General features: G+C 38.6%; 2 protein-coding genes across 3 annotated transcripts; both read left to right on the forward strand.

The window, feature by feature from the left end:
* Positions 1 to 867: 867 nt before the first annotated feature.
* Positions 868 to 7,955, forward strand: LOC129361595 (midnolin-like). Its single transcript, XM_055032524.1, has 7 exons — positions 868 to 1,275; positions 1,422 to 1,509; positions 1,601 to 1,657; positions 3,364 to 3,855; positions 3,963 to 4,056; positions 5,216 to 5,449; positions 5,897 to 7,955. Exons 1-7 carry the CDS (start codon positions 1,067 to 1,069, stop codon positions 6,067 to 6,069), a joined length of 1,347 nt encoding a protein of 448 aa, XP_054888499.1. The 5' UTR covers positions 868 to 1,066; the 3' UTR covers positions 6,070 to 7,955.
* Positions 7,956 to 10,673: 2,718 nt separating this feature from the next.
* cirbpa (cold inducible RNA binding protein a) lies at positions 10,674 to 13,681 on the forward strand. Of its 2 annotated transcripts, none has more exons than XM_055032526.1 (7): positions 10,674 to 10,796; positions 11,429 to 11,541; positions 11,658 to 11,764; positions 11,860 to 11,944; positions 12,080 to 12,212; positions 12,291 to 12,349; positions 12,838 to 13,681. In XM_055032526.1, the coding sequence occupies exons 2-7, from the start codon at positions 11,442 to 11,444 to the stop codon at positions 12,849 to 12,851; spliced, it is 498 nt and encodes a 165-aa protein (XP_054888501.1). In that variant the 5' UTR covers positions 10,674 to 10,796; positions 11,429 to 11,441; the 3' UTR covers positions 12,852 to 13,681. The 2 variants fall into 2 exon arrangements, with proteins under 2 accessions (XP_054888501.1, XP_054888500.1); XM_055032525.1 differs by having other exon boundaries at positions 10,675 to 10,796; positions 11,860 to 12,001.
* Positions 13,682 to 14,151: the final 470 nt, after the last annotated feature.

Raw genomic sequence — 14,151 nt, forward strand, 5'->3', positions numbered from 1 at the left:
AAACCTCTGAGATCTTCACAAACATTTATGACATTTGATTACACACACCTGGCGGTCACAGGCAGACTTCGTTCACCAACTTGGAGGTCTATGAAGGCGTTTGATCGCACCAGATTTCATTTAGGGGTATCAGAGTAAAGGGAACATAAACACAAGTACACAATGCTTTTTTTAAATTTTAAACATTTTAAACGTTTTCTTCCATAATTTTTTTTTTAATTTCTGTTTATTGTTGTATATTGTGACAAAAGTTCAACATGTGAATAATTCCAATGGTGTGCCAGAAAATACATTCTCTAGTTGTTCAAAGAGGTACAAGTGGAAAGATGTGCAGTGTCAGCGTGGGGCATTTGTCATTATATATAAAACAACAACAAACTCAAACGTAAACATTGTAAACTGTGGCGGTGATGTAGTTAACTTCTGTTTTATATATATATATATATATATATATATATATATATATATATATATATATATATATATATATATATATATATTATATATATATATATATATATATATATATATATATATATATATATATATATATATATATATATATATATATATTATATATATATATAACTATTTCTGTTTTTTCCTTTGAGCTGTGAATAATGCAGACAATCCCTCGATATTTAAAGTATGTTGTATGAGCAAAACGGACATTTCCACATGGTGACATCCTGTACGAACCTGATTTTGTTGCATCATTTATGAATGGTGAGAAAAGAACAAACATGGGTGGAGCGTTGAAGACAAAACGGTATCGGATTGGACAAACTGCTGCCTCGATCGTGCTGTAGCGCTCACTGATTGGCTGCTGGATCCAGTGGGCGGGGCTTATTTCTAACAAGAATACATTTCACTCTTAGCTTAAATCGGCTCTGTCACGCTCAGAACAAGCAGCTGTCACGGCAGGTTCTGCAGTTAGCTCGTTTGTTTTGGGCGTTTTAGAGCATGTCTAGCCACGGATGAAGTAGCCTGGCGGTTCAGTCCGATCGCAAGCTGCTTGTTTCCACCGAGGTTTTATTTTCAAAGGCCGACCGAGCGGTGACTCTGCATGGAGCAGCCGAAGACGCAGCGTCGGGGCTTCCCTGCTCCACAGCCTGCAGGCGGGGAGCCGCCGATGCGCCTGACCGTCACCTCGACAACCGGCTGCCCGGTGGAGCTCAGCGTCCAGCGGGGAGAGACTGCGGAGGGGCTGCGGAAGCTCATCTCCCAGAAACTGGGGCTGCAGACAGACAGAATCACAGTGGTGCATAAAGATAGGTAGGTCAGCTCTGACTGTGTGTGACTATGTGTGAAACACCCGCTTTTACTGCGGCTGGTGGTCGTGAATGGGTGAATGAATGTAGAGTGAAGTCTATATGTGCAGGTCATTTACCATGAACTTGAACCCTGTGTGTGTTATGAAGCCACCTGACTGTAGGGACACTGATGGAGCAGGGTGTGACAGATGGCAGCAGACTGACTCTAGTCCCAGTTATTGAAACTGGTTCAGTAGTAAGTTTGTCTCCCACATTCTCTTTTTGCACACAGCAAAATTGTATGCAGCCATGAACAAAAACTGAGCTTTTGTGGTTATTTGTTGCAGAGTTCAACTAGAGAGAGGACAGTGATGGACACGTTGGAGAGTTTAACAGAATCCCAGGTGAGAACCTGCATTAGGCCCTATATATATATATATATATATATATATATATATATATATATTATATATATATATATATATATATATATATATATATATATATATATTATAAAAAAATAATTATTTTCTTGCAAGATATTCTATATTTTTTATTTATAACTAAAACCTGAGCTGAACTGCATGCAGGTGATCTTAATTTGGAATTTAATCTTCATCTTGCACGAAAATTAGCACCACAAGGCTCAGTGTTTGGTACAGTCCACTTTACTGAATCTGTTCACGCTTCAGTAGAGAAAACTTATGCGATCCATAAATTGTAAATATATGCTATTTAATCAGATTAGCCCTACAAAACTTGTTGACTTAATGCAGAAAAGAAATAGAAATATACATATCTTTGGGCTACATCCTCTTGAGAACAAACTACTTTTTCACTTTGTCATTAAATAAATTAATGTCTGAATGGCATTCATTTGGCTTCACGTACTAAAATAAAAAAAACTTATTTCTGACTATATTTTTGATTAGTGTAATATTGCCTGGTCAAATACTTTGGCATTTTAATTGATTCAAAGTCTGTGACTTCAGTCATTTGGGCTTACTTTTTAGCATTTAACTTAGTTGTTTCATAAAAAATTTGTTGATTTATCTGAGTTTTAATCAGCATGTCTATATGATTGGATTGTGTTGTAGTTATACAAATTCAGTGGATTTGAATATATATAAACTTTACACAAAAAGTGAGGAACTATGTGGTCTTTTTTTGAATCTCGCTTAAATTGTACTGCATTTGCAAGGAAAACACAGAAGGGTTGAACACAACAAAACTTGACTAACATCTCTGTCAACACCAAACAGTTTATGGTGGAGGCAGTATGACGGTGTGGCGCAATACTAATAATGAATGCCATCCGTGTCACTGGAAAAACAATAATAGTGATCACTGGAGGTAGTCTAGGTTCATGGGAATGTCAAGATCATAATAATAATAATAATACATTTGAATTATTATGCCCTTTATGTCTTAGGGCAAAAATAAAACCAAAACAAGTGATTCCAATGGATAAAAAATAATTAAATAAATTAATAAATAAATAAAAGAGATTAAAACCAATATCTAAGAAAATTAACCCAAAAATTTTGCTAAAAAGAAAGGTCTTGATGCCTTTTTTAAACAGTCAGTGGATTGTGGTGCCCTCAGAGTGTCAGGGCGTGTCATTGACAGCAGTAGAGTAGGCCCTATCCCCACCCCATAGCGGAGGGCGCGTGTTGCGTTGTGTTAAGCAGTTCTTTGATCAAGGTGGGGCCGTTTCCATACATGCATTGGCGTGAGAGGAGGGAAATCTGGAATTCCATCCTGGTGGAAATGAGAAGCAGCGAGATTCTTTTTGACTTTGGGAGCATTATAGAGGAAATAAACAGGGTTTCTAACACAACACACTTTTTCTTTATCTTGTAAATTGCGGCCATAATAACTGATTTATTATGTTTGCTATTGTCACCAAGACAAAATCATGTTTGCTATTAATTATTTCTTGAAACAGAGTTCTGTCCTTCTTGGCCTCAGATTTTCTCTGAGCAGTTCTTAACTTACTTTCATTGTCAACAAAACAATGGTTTTCTCATCAGCAACTTTTCTATCAAATTCAGGATGAAAATCTGGAAGATTTTGTTTTTGCTGATTATTTTTTCTGCATTTCTTGCAGATAGATGACTTCCTTTCGGGGCGCCTGCCTCTGACCCTCAGCCTTGGAGCCGGGGCCCACACAATGTATGTGCAACTCCAGCTGTCGCAGGAGGTCAGGGGGCTCCAGGGGAGCACGGACTCAGTGGTTCAGACCAGATGCAAACCTCAAACTGCACAGGTGAAGAATGAGGACCTCCTGGAGACATCCTCTGCAAGGTCCTCCTTAGGATTCGCCAGCTCACAGACTTCCTCTCCGCCCTTGCCCTCGGATCGCTCTGCGTCCTCCCTCCAATGTAGCACTCAAAGACCCAGAACTTCCTTTATCTCGTCCACAAGCGTAGCACCTGAGCACTGCATCGATCCTCCGTTAGTGTGGCACTCACAGTCTGACTGCAAACCTGCTTTGCCTTTGGACTCTACACATCCTCCAAATCTACCTCCTGCAGCTACACCAGTCTCTTCATCCAGACCCACCAGTTCTGAACCAGGACCGACTTCAGCCTTTATGGAGGTCTGTGATGATACCTGTTTTTCTCTTCCAATAACTGTGGTCAAGTGAAAACATCCAAAATTCACTTTTAGTTTTTATAGACATTATTGACTTTTTTTTTTCAACAGGGAGATGTTCCTGCACTGAAGTCACAGCCTCCAGGGGCGGTCATTGACAGCGTCGTGAGTCACTCTCCAGGCGTCTTCTCTGGGACGTTTTCTGGTAAGTCTTTTGTAGAAACAGCAGTCTGTAAATACATCCAGTAGATCCTTCCAAAAGTTACTTTCACATTTCAGCTTGGAAAAGCTAAATTTAACTAAATGTGTTGGGGGTTTTTGTGATACACCAACATAAAGTAGCATATGTGAAGAAGAAATAGTTTCATTTTATTTTGTTTTTTACTAACTTAAATCTGAAAAAATATGGCACAGTTATGGTCTCTGATCCGTTTATTCTGATACTTACTAAAATTTGATACAACACCTACGGAAGTCATTTACTTAATAAACAGAATCCTGTGTGTGTAGTTTAATCACGATACAGACCCATGATCCATGCTGTGGAGCTGCTCAATGAACGCTTCAGAGTCCATTAGTGAACAAACATGAAGACCAAAGAGTGCAGCAAGCAGACCATGAAGAAACACTAGGAGAAATTTGAACCAAGTTTGTGTTTAAAACATCTTAAAGAGCACTATCCAGCCTATCTACTAAAATTACTGTAGGGAGATTTGGGGACAACTACAAACCCACCAAGACATGGCTGTCATGTAAACTAGGAGAGGGAAAGAGAGCACATAGAGAAGCCACCAAGAGGCCCATACTATCTCTGGAGGATCTGCTGAAACCCACAGCTCAGGAGTCAGGATCTGTCATCAGGAGCCTTTAGGAATGAGCAGGAAGAAGAACGCAATCAGAAATCCAGATTCATCATGCAATGCAAAAGATTATATCTGGCAGGAAAGTAGAATTGCATATCACCCTGAATAAGCTGTGAAATGTGGTGGCAGCATCATGCTGTGGAGATGATTTTCCTCAGTGAAAACAGGAAATGATGAAGCACATTTGTCAAACTTTGCTATTAAAAATAATGATAATTTTCCATCCTTGGTGTTGCAATATGATACATCACATAAAATCACAATAAATGACATTGATTTGTGTGGTTATAATATGATGAAAACACGTAAACTTCAGTGGGTACTTTAAAAATGTGCCAGACTGTTTTTTTTTCTTTCTTTTTAATCAAAAATGAATAAATAAACATTGCAACAAGTTCACCAGGAAGTTAAAGGTTTATGCGAACTGTTATCAAAGACCTCGCTCGACAGCTTTTTACCATTTTATCATTTTATATTTCTAATAATGTCCAACCCTATCAGGGACTCTGGCCCCGTGCAGTCATGGAGGCATCAGTCATCCTCGTCGCGGCATCGCCATCATCCTCCAAATCCTCAACGACTTGCTCAGAGCTGCCTGCCACCACCAGGGGGCGCTGCTGCCTCCTTTATGTAACGAGTGCACTGCCTCAAACCTTCCAGGCAGCCATCTAACAGCACAGGATCCCTGCATGGGAAGAAACAGACAACCACCAACCCAAAGCACAGCGCGCAGCGGTAAACTAGCATGGTGTCAGTATGCTGACCCACTGTTTTATTGTTGTCAAATTATAACAAATGTCGCCCGAAAGCATTTTTTTTTTTTTTTTTTTTTAGACAGACTGGTCCAGTTCAGACTCAATGTCAATTTGTATTAATTCATTTTATTCCAGTCATTTTATTAATCATTGTCGTAATTGCTTTAAATGCATTATTTTGAATATTATTGTGAGATTTTCAGCTAAAGTCTTCAATTAGTCCATTTTCCAGCAGGAATTCAAAATTTTCCACCAGAATTAATATATATATATATATATATATATATATATATATATATATATATATATAATATTTGTCTTTATTCAAGGTGCAATGTCACTCTTTGCAAATTAATTCTGTAAAACCTATTTGTTTTCACACACATGCATCAAGTGTAACAGTTTTTTTTTTTCTTTCTTTCTCCAGGAGGGGATGAGAGTCAGACGCTTCACTCCTCTGAAGAGAACAAGACAATGCACTGCAAGATGGAGCGCCTGCAGCTTCTGATGCATCAGAGGCGGCGCCATAGGCGGATTCGTAGGTGTTCTCTCCTCCACGGATTCGCTCAACCAAACCAGCACCGGCTCCACCGTTCCTAGTGTACGCAAACCGCTCACTGTGATTTCTTCTTGTAGCTATTTGAGCAGAAGGAAAAAATGTTCATAAATATGCAGTACATAAAACCAGAGCAGGTTTTTTTTCTTCTGTTTATGGTGACATATATTAGACAAACAAAAACGTATAAGCTTTATACAGCTCTTTTCCTGTGTCTTTTTACTGAGCATGATGGAGATGGCTCTTCATGTAGCATAGCATTACAGAAGGTTCCTTTGTTTCTGTTTGTTTCTCTGTTCCACATTTTTTAGAGTTTAGTCACTGTGAGCATAGACGAAACATGAGTACTTCTGATAAAGAGGGTTTCTGTCAGTTCTGTGGGGCTTTTTAGTCTCTGGACACAAAACAAATGGCAAATCAACCTTGAAAATGATGCAGGACTATGTCGTTTTTAACTCATGAGTTGTGCCTTACAACAACATGCAGTATTTACCGATGGTCCTTCTAGTTTTCCTCCTTGACCAGTAAGACTATCCTTAGCTCATGAAATATACATTATGTTTTCCTCCTCATCTTTAAAGGGATATTTCAGAATTTTTAAATTGAGGGTCTTTAAAGGTCTTACTATCCCAACTGAGGGATATAACCCTTCTTATTTAGTATAATCTTTGCAGACTTGTTTTCAAATAATGCCAGGATTATGTGTGCAGGTTAGAATTAAAAACAATTACAGTGTTCTAGAGCCTTATTGAAATCCCTAAAAAAAAAAAGGATTAATCATTAAAGAAATTGATTAATATCAAAATATTCTTATATACCTAACAAGCCTCAGTGGTCATTGTTACTGTAGGACATGATATTTTCACAATTAAAAATGACGACAGAAAATATTCTACCTTGGAACAAAACATTCAACTTGTTGCTTTTTTTCTAAATCTTTGGTGGAAATAAACTTAATCATAGTCATTGAGGATGTGTTTGTGCATAAAATAGGCTGATTTTTAGTTTCTAGCTCATTGAAAATATTTTCTTTTTTTTAAAAAAACAAGTCATTTATGTTCTGTAATCAGAACATACTGCAGGAGGATCGTTGGTGGCGCACCGCCTCCAGCCTACGCTGCTCGTATAACTACACGAGCTTCTTTGTAAATAACCACTTGATGGCTTGACATTTCATATGAGCGTTTGCATAAACTTCTACCACATTTATGAGATTTGAGTATTTTTAAGATAGAAGTGAACTTATGTCATGGCTCCTCTTGGGCCAGCATTAGGTTCAGCCTCCAGGTCTGTCTAATCTGATTATTGAACAAATACTAGAAGGGTTGTATTATATATTTATAATACATTAGCAACTCAAAACCTTTGAAGGCATCTTTAGTTTTAAAATCTTGAATTATCCCTTAAAATATGCATTGATATGTCTGTGTTGGTTTCTGGTTTACCTCCACGCTGTAATTCCTGTAATGTGAACGACAAAGTCCAAACACTGTGACTTGTCTTCTATGGCGTACTGTTCTGTACATTTTATGTAAATATTCTACTTAGTGATGCAGTCTGAGTTAAGTTTAACTTCAAAAAGCTGAGCTTTATCTGTGATTAGATGAGATCAATGTATTTGATCAGGTGACTTACCTCTTTCATGTTTATTAAAGAGTGTGCCTCTTACAACTGACCACAACTCTAAGCAATATATTGCCTTATCATGAATGTGAAGAATCTGTGTCATCTTTGTAGAATATTCCCTTTAAAAAACAAAGAAGAGCATATAAACGATAATGAAAACAGAGACTTAATAAAACCTTGAAAGGACTTTATTAGTTCATTCGACTTTTTTATGCGGATTTCACCCTTTAATGTTGAGACATTTATTGGAAGAATCAACTGGTTTTCGTGATATTTGTTGACTGAATGAATGTTCTGGATGTATTATTCTGTGTATTTTTCTCTATATCTTTTATCTGCTTACATGCACATTGTTTCATGCTTACATAGCCATAACATAAGACTGGCGTCAGTCACACATAGCATTAGATGAAACTGATAAAGATTGTCAACGCCTTTTGGCGAGGGTGGGGAACAAGAAATAGATCAAATCAAAACTGGCTCTTCATCCTTTATTTCATTCAGTGTCATCTCTAAGGCGTGGACTGTGACTAAATTCAACTGAATGAATATTTAAAGAATAGTCATACTATAAAAGCAAGGAACGCATAATTGTATATTCTCTGTCTCACTACCACTGTTTATTGCTTCCTGTACGTTCACACATGTGAAACACACAGGAGATTTTACTGCTTTGGAAAGAAAAACATCCATTTCCTCCTACACTCTCCTCCATACTCCCCCTCCTTTTAGCACTGCAAAGAGAAGCTCCCATCCCCCACACCTTTTGTCACAATCCTGGCTCTGTGGTGAAAAGACAAATCTCCTTTGTAGTGTGACATGCAAATTCCAAGTCTGAGCCAGACTATTCTTCATTAGCATTCAAAGTGTGGATTTTGTTCTTTTTTGAGGGGAACCTCCCAGATCTCCTTCAATCCCAGGATATATTTTCAGCTCTCTGCAGTGTGGCTAGGGCTAACGCTAGCAACATACATGCCGTGCTTGAATAAAGAGAAACGCGGGTTTGTCTAAATCCTGCCATTCGTAGCTGTTCATAAAACTCTCCAGTTTCGCTATAGGGGTCGATCAAAAGTGATGAACGCCACCCGTTCAGAACAGCATCGAGAATACAGATGGCATCGTAGGTGGAGCTCTGCTCATACAGACAAATCATTTGCGGTGAGAGGAGCTGCAGCAGCCGGGGGTGTGCTGATGACTGATAAAACACATGAGCATGAATGAAAATACTGTCTGGGCTTTGCACCCAATGTTGGAGAGGTGACACTCTGTAAAATGAAGACTATGTGACACAGAGACCCTAAAAACATGAATGCATTGGGAAAATCCAAAGCAGAGCTGGTTTCAGGTTAAAGGACCATCGCTCAGAGGAGTACAGGCTGATTTCTGTGCAAACCTGAACAGCCAGTTTTCAACCAACGGCTCTGTTTGAAAGTTGAAAGACCCGGAAGGCATTTTCAAATGCAACTACACCTCTGCAGGATATCAACAACTGGCTGATGACCCTCATCTGGTTTATTGTTAGCGTCTCACCCCCACGTCCTGTCTGTAATTTTTTTTTTTTTTTTTTTTTTTTTACAGCGCCAACTGCAGAGAGGTGGAGTTGAACCTCCTGGGGTGGCTTTACATACTGAAACACTAAGAAACAGCAGTGATACAGAAGCCAAAATTAGTCAAAACAAAGTCAAATGGGATGCTTGTGACAAGGCCATCTTATATGCAACACATTCGATTCCCCAATCTACTCTGTCTTGAAAAAGTACAATAAAACCCCATGTAAATTTTTATTTTGTCAAACTTCTGCATCATTCTACTCCCAAGTATTTTATTTAGTTTGGTAGACAACATTGTGGAAATTGTTTAGGGTTAAGAAAATGCTATGTGCTTTACATTGATTTATTTTATTTTATTTACAAAAATAAATCTGAAAGGAACAACTTGTAATTCACCCTGGTTAGATACACCTAAATAAAACCAGACCCTCTCCTGCTTGGTGGAAAGAGTTCATATGTGTCCTAACTAACCCATTGTTAGCTGTTGTTTTCTATTGCTGCTTGGGAGATAAGCTGTCTCTCCAGTGTTTAATATTTTTTGCCCTTCATATAAAACTGTTGTGTTGTCTGCCTGCTGACGGAGCCAATAGAGACTCTGCACCTTTCTTGGAGATTCAATCTGACCTGTGCACGGGTTTCTGGTCTTGTGGCTCTCATATTATGTGCATGGTATTAAATAAACCTGGTATTTTCACTGACCTGCGATTTTTGACTGTATTTTAAAGTAGTAACCACAGTTTTTCTGTTTTACACTAAATGCCAAAACAACCTGCTATAAATCTCAATTGCCATTTGTGTTCCTAATATTTGGTGGCCATTGCAGCTTTTTAATGTTATGGATGCTTTTAGAGATACTTTTACCTCACACACTGCAAGTTTGTATATTGGTCTTCATGAAAATTCATAAATTGATCAGGTCTTGCTGCTTGAGTTCAGATAATCTAACCAAAAGACAAATAAACTAATAATAATAATAATAAATAAATAATAATAATAATAATAATAATATAGTAATAATAATAATAAATATAATAATAATAATAATAATAATAATAATATAATAATAATAATAATAATAATAATAATAATAATAATAATTCTAAGGGGTGTACGCAGACAATGGAAAACAAATTCATGGGACTTTTGTGTTTTTTGGACAATAAGAAAGTTGGATCAATGAAGCAAAATGGAGGGAACATGAGGAAGAGAAGCCGCGAAAACCAACACCGCCCCTATAATTACCACACAGAGATACGAAATGATAAATGTAATTCTGCCATTAAATGGTTTGGACACAGCAAATGTGATGGACACTATAAAGAATAGTTTGGGTTTTAGTGCGAAAAGTGGAAAGACTTTTCGTTCCGTAATCGAAACAAAGTGTTTTCAGCATGCCCACAAGTTGTTTTTCAGCCTGCATTAGTAGTTGTTCAATGCGCTGGACGGGAGATGGCAGTAGAGTTACCGTACGGGTGAACAGCAGAAGAAGCGTTCAGAGCCAAAGCTATAAAAAGGGGCGCCCCTCTTTTCCCGGTCTCACTCGACTCTTATCGGCACGTCCTCACGTTCTCCTGTTCTCCACATAAAGACTAAAGGTATTTGCGCCGTTCAAATTTACTATAATTTTGATATCTACGTGAGCGGAGTTTGACCGTTCGGCATTTATCATTCTATTTTAACGTAAGGTGTTGGTGTGTTTGAAATATGTTTTTTTTTTTTGGTATACGTTGAAGATTAAAATTCTAAAATCCGTTGTATTCTTCGTGCAGAACACACGAGAAACCCATACCAGGCAATTCTTAGCCGGATTTGGTTGTTTTGAATACTTATGTAACCCTAAAAGTAGGGCAGCGTGCTGCACTTAAGTAGGTCACTAAGACAAAGACCAGCCCGGTTATACAAAATGGCGACGAGGAAAAACCCGGCTAATGGCTAAACGAAACAAAGGCATTCCTTGTTCGGAATTCGAAAAGACGTTAGGTTTTTATGGGGATAACTAGGTTTACACCGTTCATTTTCCACATTTTATTAGTCTAAAAGACATTTGTATCACTTCGAAAAACGCGATGAGCGTCTGACCAAAAAGTGCGCAACTGCCAGGCGCCATTTTGTAACTGACCTACTTTCTGCTAAAGCTGCGTCATCGTGCTTGCTGCTTACTTGATGAGGCTCGGATGCGGCGTGTGGGATTTTCTTTTAACACTTATTTTTTTCCGTCCTCTTTCAGTTACATTTTGAAAATGTCGGATGAGGGTAAGCTGTTCATCGGAGGTCTGAGCTTCGAGACCAACGAAGATTCTTTGGCTGCAGCTTTCGGCAAATATGGAACCATCGAAAAAGGTAGCCTATTTAATTAGATAGATTTATGTAACTTATATTCTGGAAAGGGCTTTCAGTGAAAGTTAAATGTAAGTTTAAAAGTTTGATATTAATTTAAAAAATATATATTTTTTTAGTTGATGTAATCAGAGACAAAGAGACCGGAAGATCTCGTGGCTTCGGCTTCGTGAAATACGACAATGTTGAGGATGCTAAAGATGCTCTGGATGCCATGAACGGAAAGGTAATTTTTATGCTTTAACTTACCACCCTAGCTGTCTGCAATAGAATATTTTTAGACGTAGAAACAAATATTTTGTTTCTTTTAACGAAATGCAGACACTTGACGGCCGGGCAATTCGAGTTGATGAGGCAGGAAAGGGTGGCCGCTCCAGAGGAGGGTTTAGCTCTGGCCCACGAGGAGGCAGGTTCAACTCTGGTGGTCGTGGGGGAAGGGGAGGACGCGGCTTCTCCAGTCGTGGTGAGTATTAGAACCAAACTAATTCACTTTTCTCTCTCTCTCTCTCCTTTGTATGTAATATTTACTCTGTGCATTTAGGTGGTAGCTACGGTGACAGAAGCTACGGTGACAGAAGCTATGGCGACAGGAGCTTTGGTGGTGGAGACAGGAGCTTTGGTGGCGGTGGATACAGAAGTGGAGGATATTCCTCAGGTGGTTACAGGGACAACAGGTAAGTCTGCTAAGCAGCCTTTAAATAGCAACATCTAGAATTGATAAAGACAGTAAAACATACTTTGTCATCTTTTAGGGGACAGGGTGGATATGGAGACCGCTCTGGATCCTATCGCGACAGCTATGACAGCTATGGTAAGCATCTTTTATGTGACTTAAACGTAGCTATTTTGTGGGTTTCAAACCGTAAGTGATACCATACGTTGTAGTGCTGTACTAAAGACGTTGACAACTTGCCATAGCACAAATTTGGAGGATTTTTTTAAAAAACAGTTCTTTCAAACTGCCATATGTAAGTAGTGTTAAGGATACCTTTTGTAGCCCTAATATTTAAGACTCATGTGTGCCCCTCAGTTCTGTACCTGAGCCCAAGGTCAAGCCTCATTGCATACAGTTGCCTGTCTTTGCTGTCCTGTTCCACACTGAAAGAGGCTGGCGGAGACATTTAAGCTCTAAGGCAGATGACAATGCCACCTTCAAAAGTCGCTCACTTCTCAACTGATGGAGCCCTTTGAGCAAAATAAAACAAGGGAGGGTTGTAGCTCTAGTGGGTTGAATGGATATTGTGAAACACCAGTGTCAACATTCAGTGTCTTTACCTGTGCCCACTTCTTATCCTCCAGCGACACACGAGTAAACCTCCCTGATTCAAGATTCATCACTTGGCTGGCCGTATTTGAAAGCTGTGCTCCTCAAGAAAAAAAAAAACATGTCCACGTGTATTATGTAGTTCTGTTGTAGAAGCTTGGCATCTGACTTAAATGTAGCCTTGAGTTTTGGTTATTTCTCAACCATGTTGCAAATTAAAATTCAGTAGACTTTCTCAATTGACCACTCCCATCGTTCAAAACATCTGTATAATCTCACTACTGTACGCTCCCCTTCTTTTATTACATGGGGATAAAGCAGCTATCCACATTGCTTTCTGTCGATCAGTTAATCAGCTAATTTCTTTTGTCCAGCACTTTAAAGTGTTTTGTTTTTTATAAGATCTTAATGGGGCTTTTTTTTTTTGTTATCCTTGTTGATAAACTGACCTACCTCCTACCAAATCTTTAAGCTGAGGAAAGAACTAGCATACTCAGATTAACCTTTGGGGGATTTTATTGTTAAATTTCTTAAACTATTGAGAACCTTAGCTTACCCAAGGCTCATTTTGTGTTCAATCTCCCAAAAGAGTGAATTCCTGGTGAACTACACATCCGAAGTGGCCGGCTGTTCATGAAGTTGCAAAATGCAGCATGCTACAGTCTGCCCAAGGTATCTTCTGTGCTCTGCTCAACATCTGCATCTTAAATGTGCTGTAAATGGACTCTCTTGTTTAAAGTGATCAGAAAATGTAACTTCGTTACCAGAGTAAACTGAACGGGAACAGTTTTTTTGTACTTTATGTTCTTTGTATGATCCAAGATTTTTTTTTCTTTGTCAGTTTGGCTTCATGGAGCCTATTAAAACAATGTGAAATGATCCTGATTCCGTTGCCTCTTCAAAATGATCACACGGGAAATGTTAAGGTGGTGGCTAACTCATTGCTGCGTGGGAACACTGTTTTATTCCCAACATCACTTAAAACGGATGTTGTGGAAGGGCACTAAAATTTGGCTTTCTTCCATGAAAGATTAACTTTGTGCAGCTGCTTGATTTCTCTCATGCAAGTTTAGGCAAATTTTCTTTTGGTCCAGTGCCTCCTGTACATTTGTTAAAAGGAATTTGATTTAAATCCTGTCCAGAGAGTTCAAACTTCAGGTGAAATTAAAATTGAAAGTGACACAAGTTTTCAAGCCATCAGCTGGTGTCCTGTCAGTGCTTCAGTATGTTCAAGACCTCAGCTCCTTCAAAAACCTACAAGTCCTTGGAGAGAAGTGTTGCGCCTGCCAACAAGGGCTCAAAGATGAAAAGCTGCTCTTGCCTATATCATAAATGAAGAAAGTAGGCCA

The sequence above is a fragment of the Poeciliopsis prolifica genome, unplaced genomic scaffold (assembly GCF_027474105.1).
Source record: "Poeciliopsis prolifica strain line A6 unplaced genomic scaffold, Auburn_PproV2 SCAFFOLD008, whole genome shotgun sequence".
Taxonomy (NCBI): Eukaryota; Metazoa; Chordata; class Actinopteri; order Cyprinodontiformes; family Poeciliidae; genus Poeciliopsis; species Poeciliopsis prolifica.

Bases quoted from the DNA above. Each gene is read 5' to 3' on its own strand.
- LOC129361595 (XM_055032524.1), top strand. From the start codon at position 1,067: ATGGAGCAGCCGAAGACGCAGCGTCGGGGCTTCCCTGCTCCACAGCCT. The intron at 1,658-3,363 runs GTGAGAACCTGC...CATTTCTTGCAG, and splicing joins AGAGTTTAACAGAATCCCAG to ATAGATGACTTCCTTTCGGG. The intron at 4,057-5,215 runs GTAAGTCTTTTG...CAACCCTATCAG, and splicing joins CTTCTCTGGGACGTTTTCTG to GGACTCTGGCCCCGTGCAGT.
- cirbpa (XM_055032525.1), top strand. From the start codon at position 11,442: ATGTCGGATGAGGGTAAGCTGTTCATCGGAGGTCTGAGCTTCGAGACC. The intron at 11,542-11,657 runs GTAGCCTATTTA...ATATTTTTTTAG, and splicing joins ATATGGAACCATCGAAAAAG to TTGATGTAATCAGAGACAAA. The intron at 11,765-11,859 runs GTAATTTTTATG...AACGAAATGCAG, and splicing joins TGGATGCCATGAACGGAAAG to ACACTTGACGGCCGGGCAAT.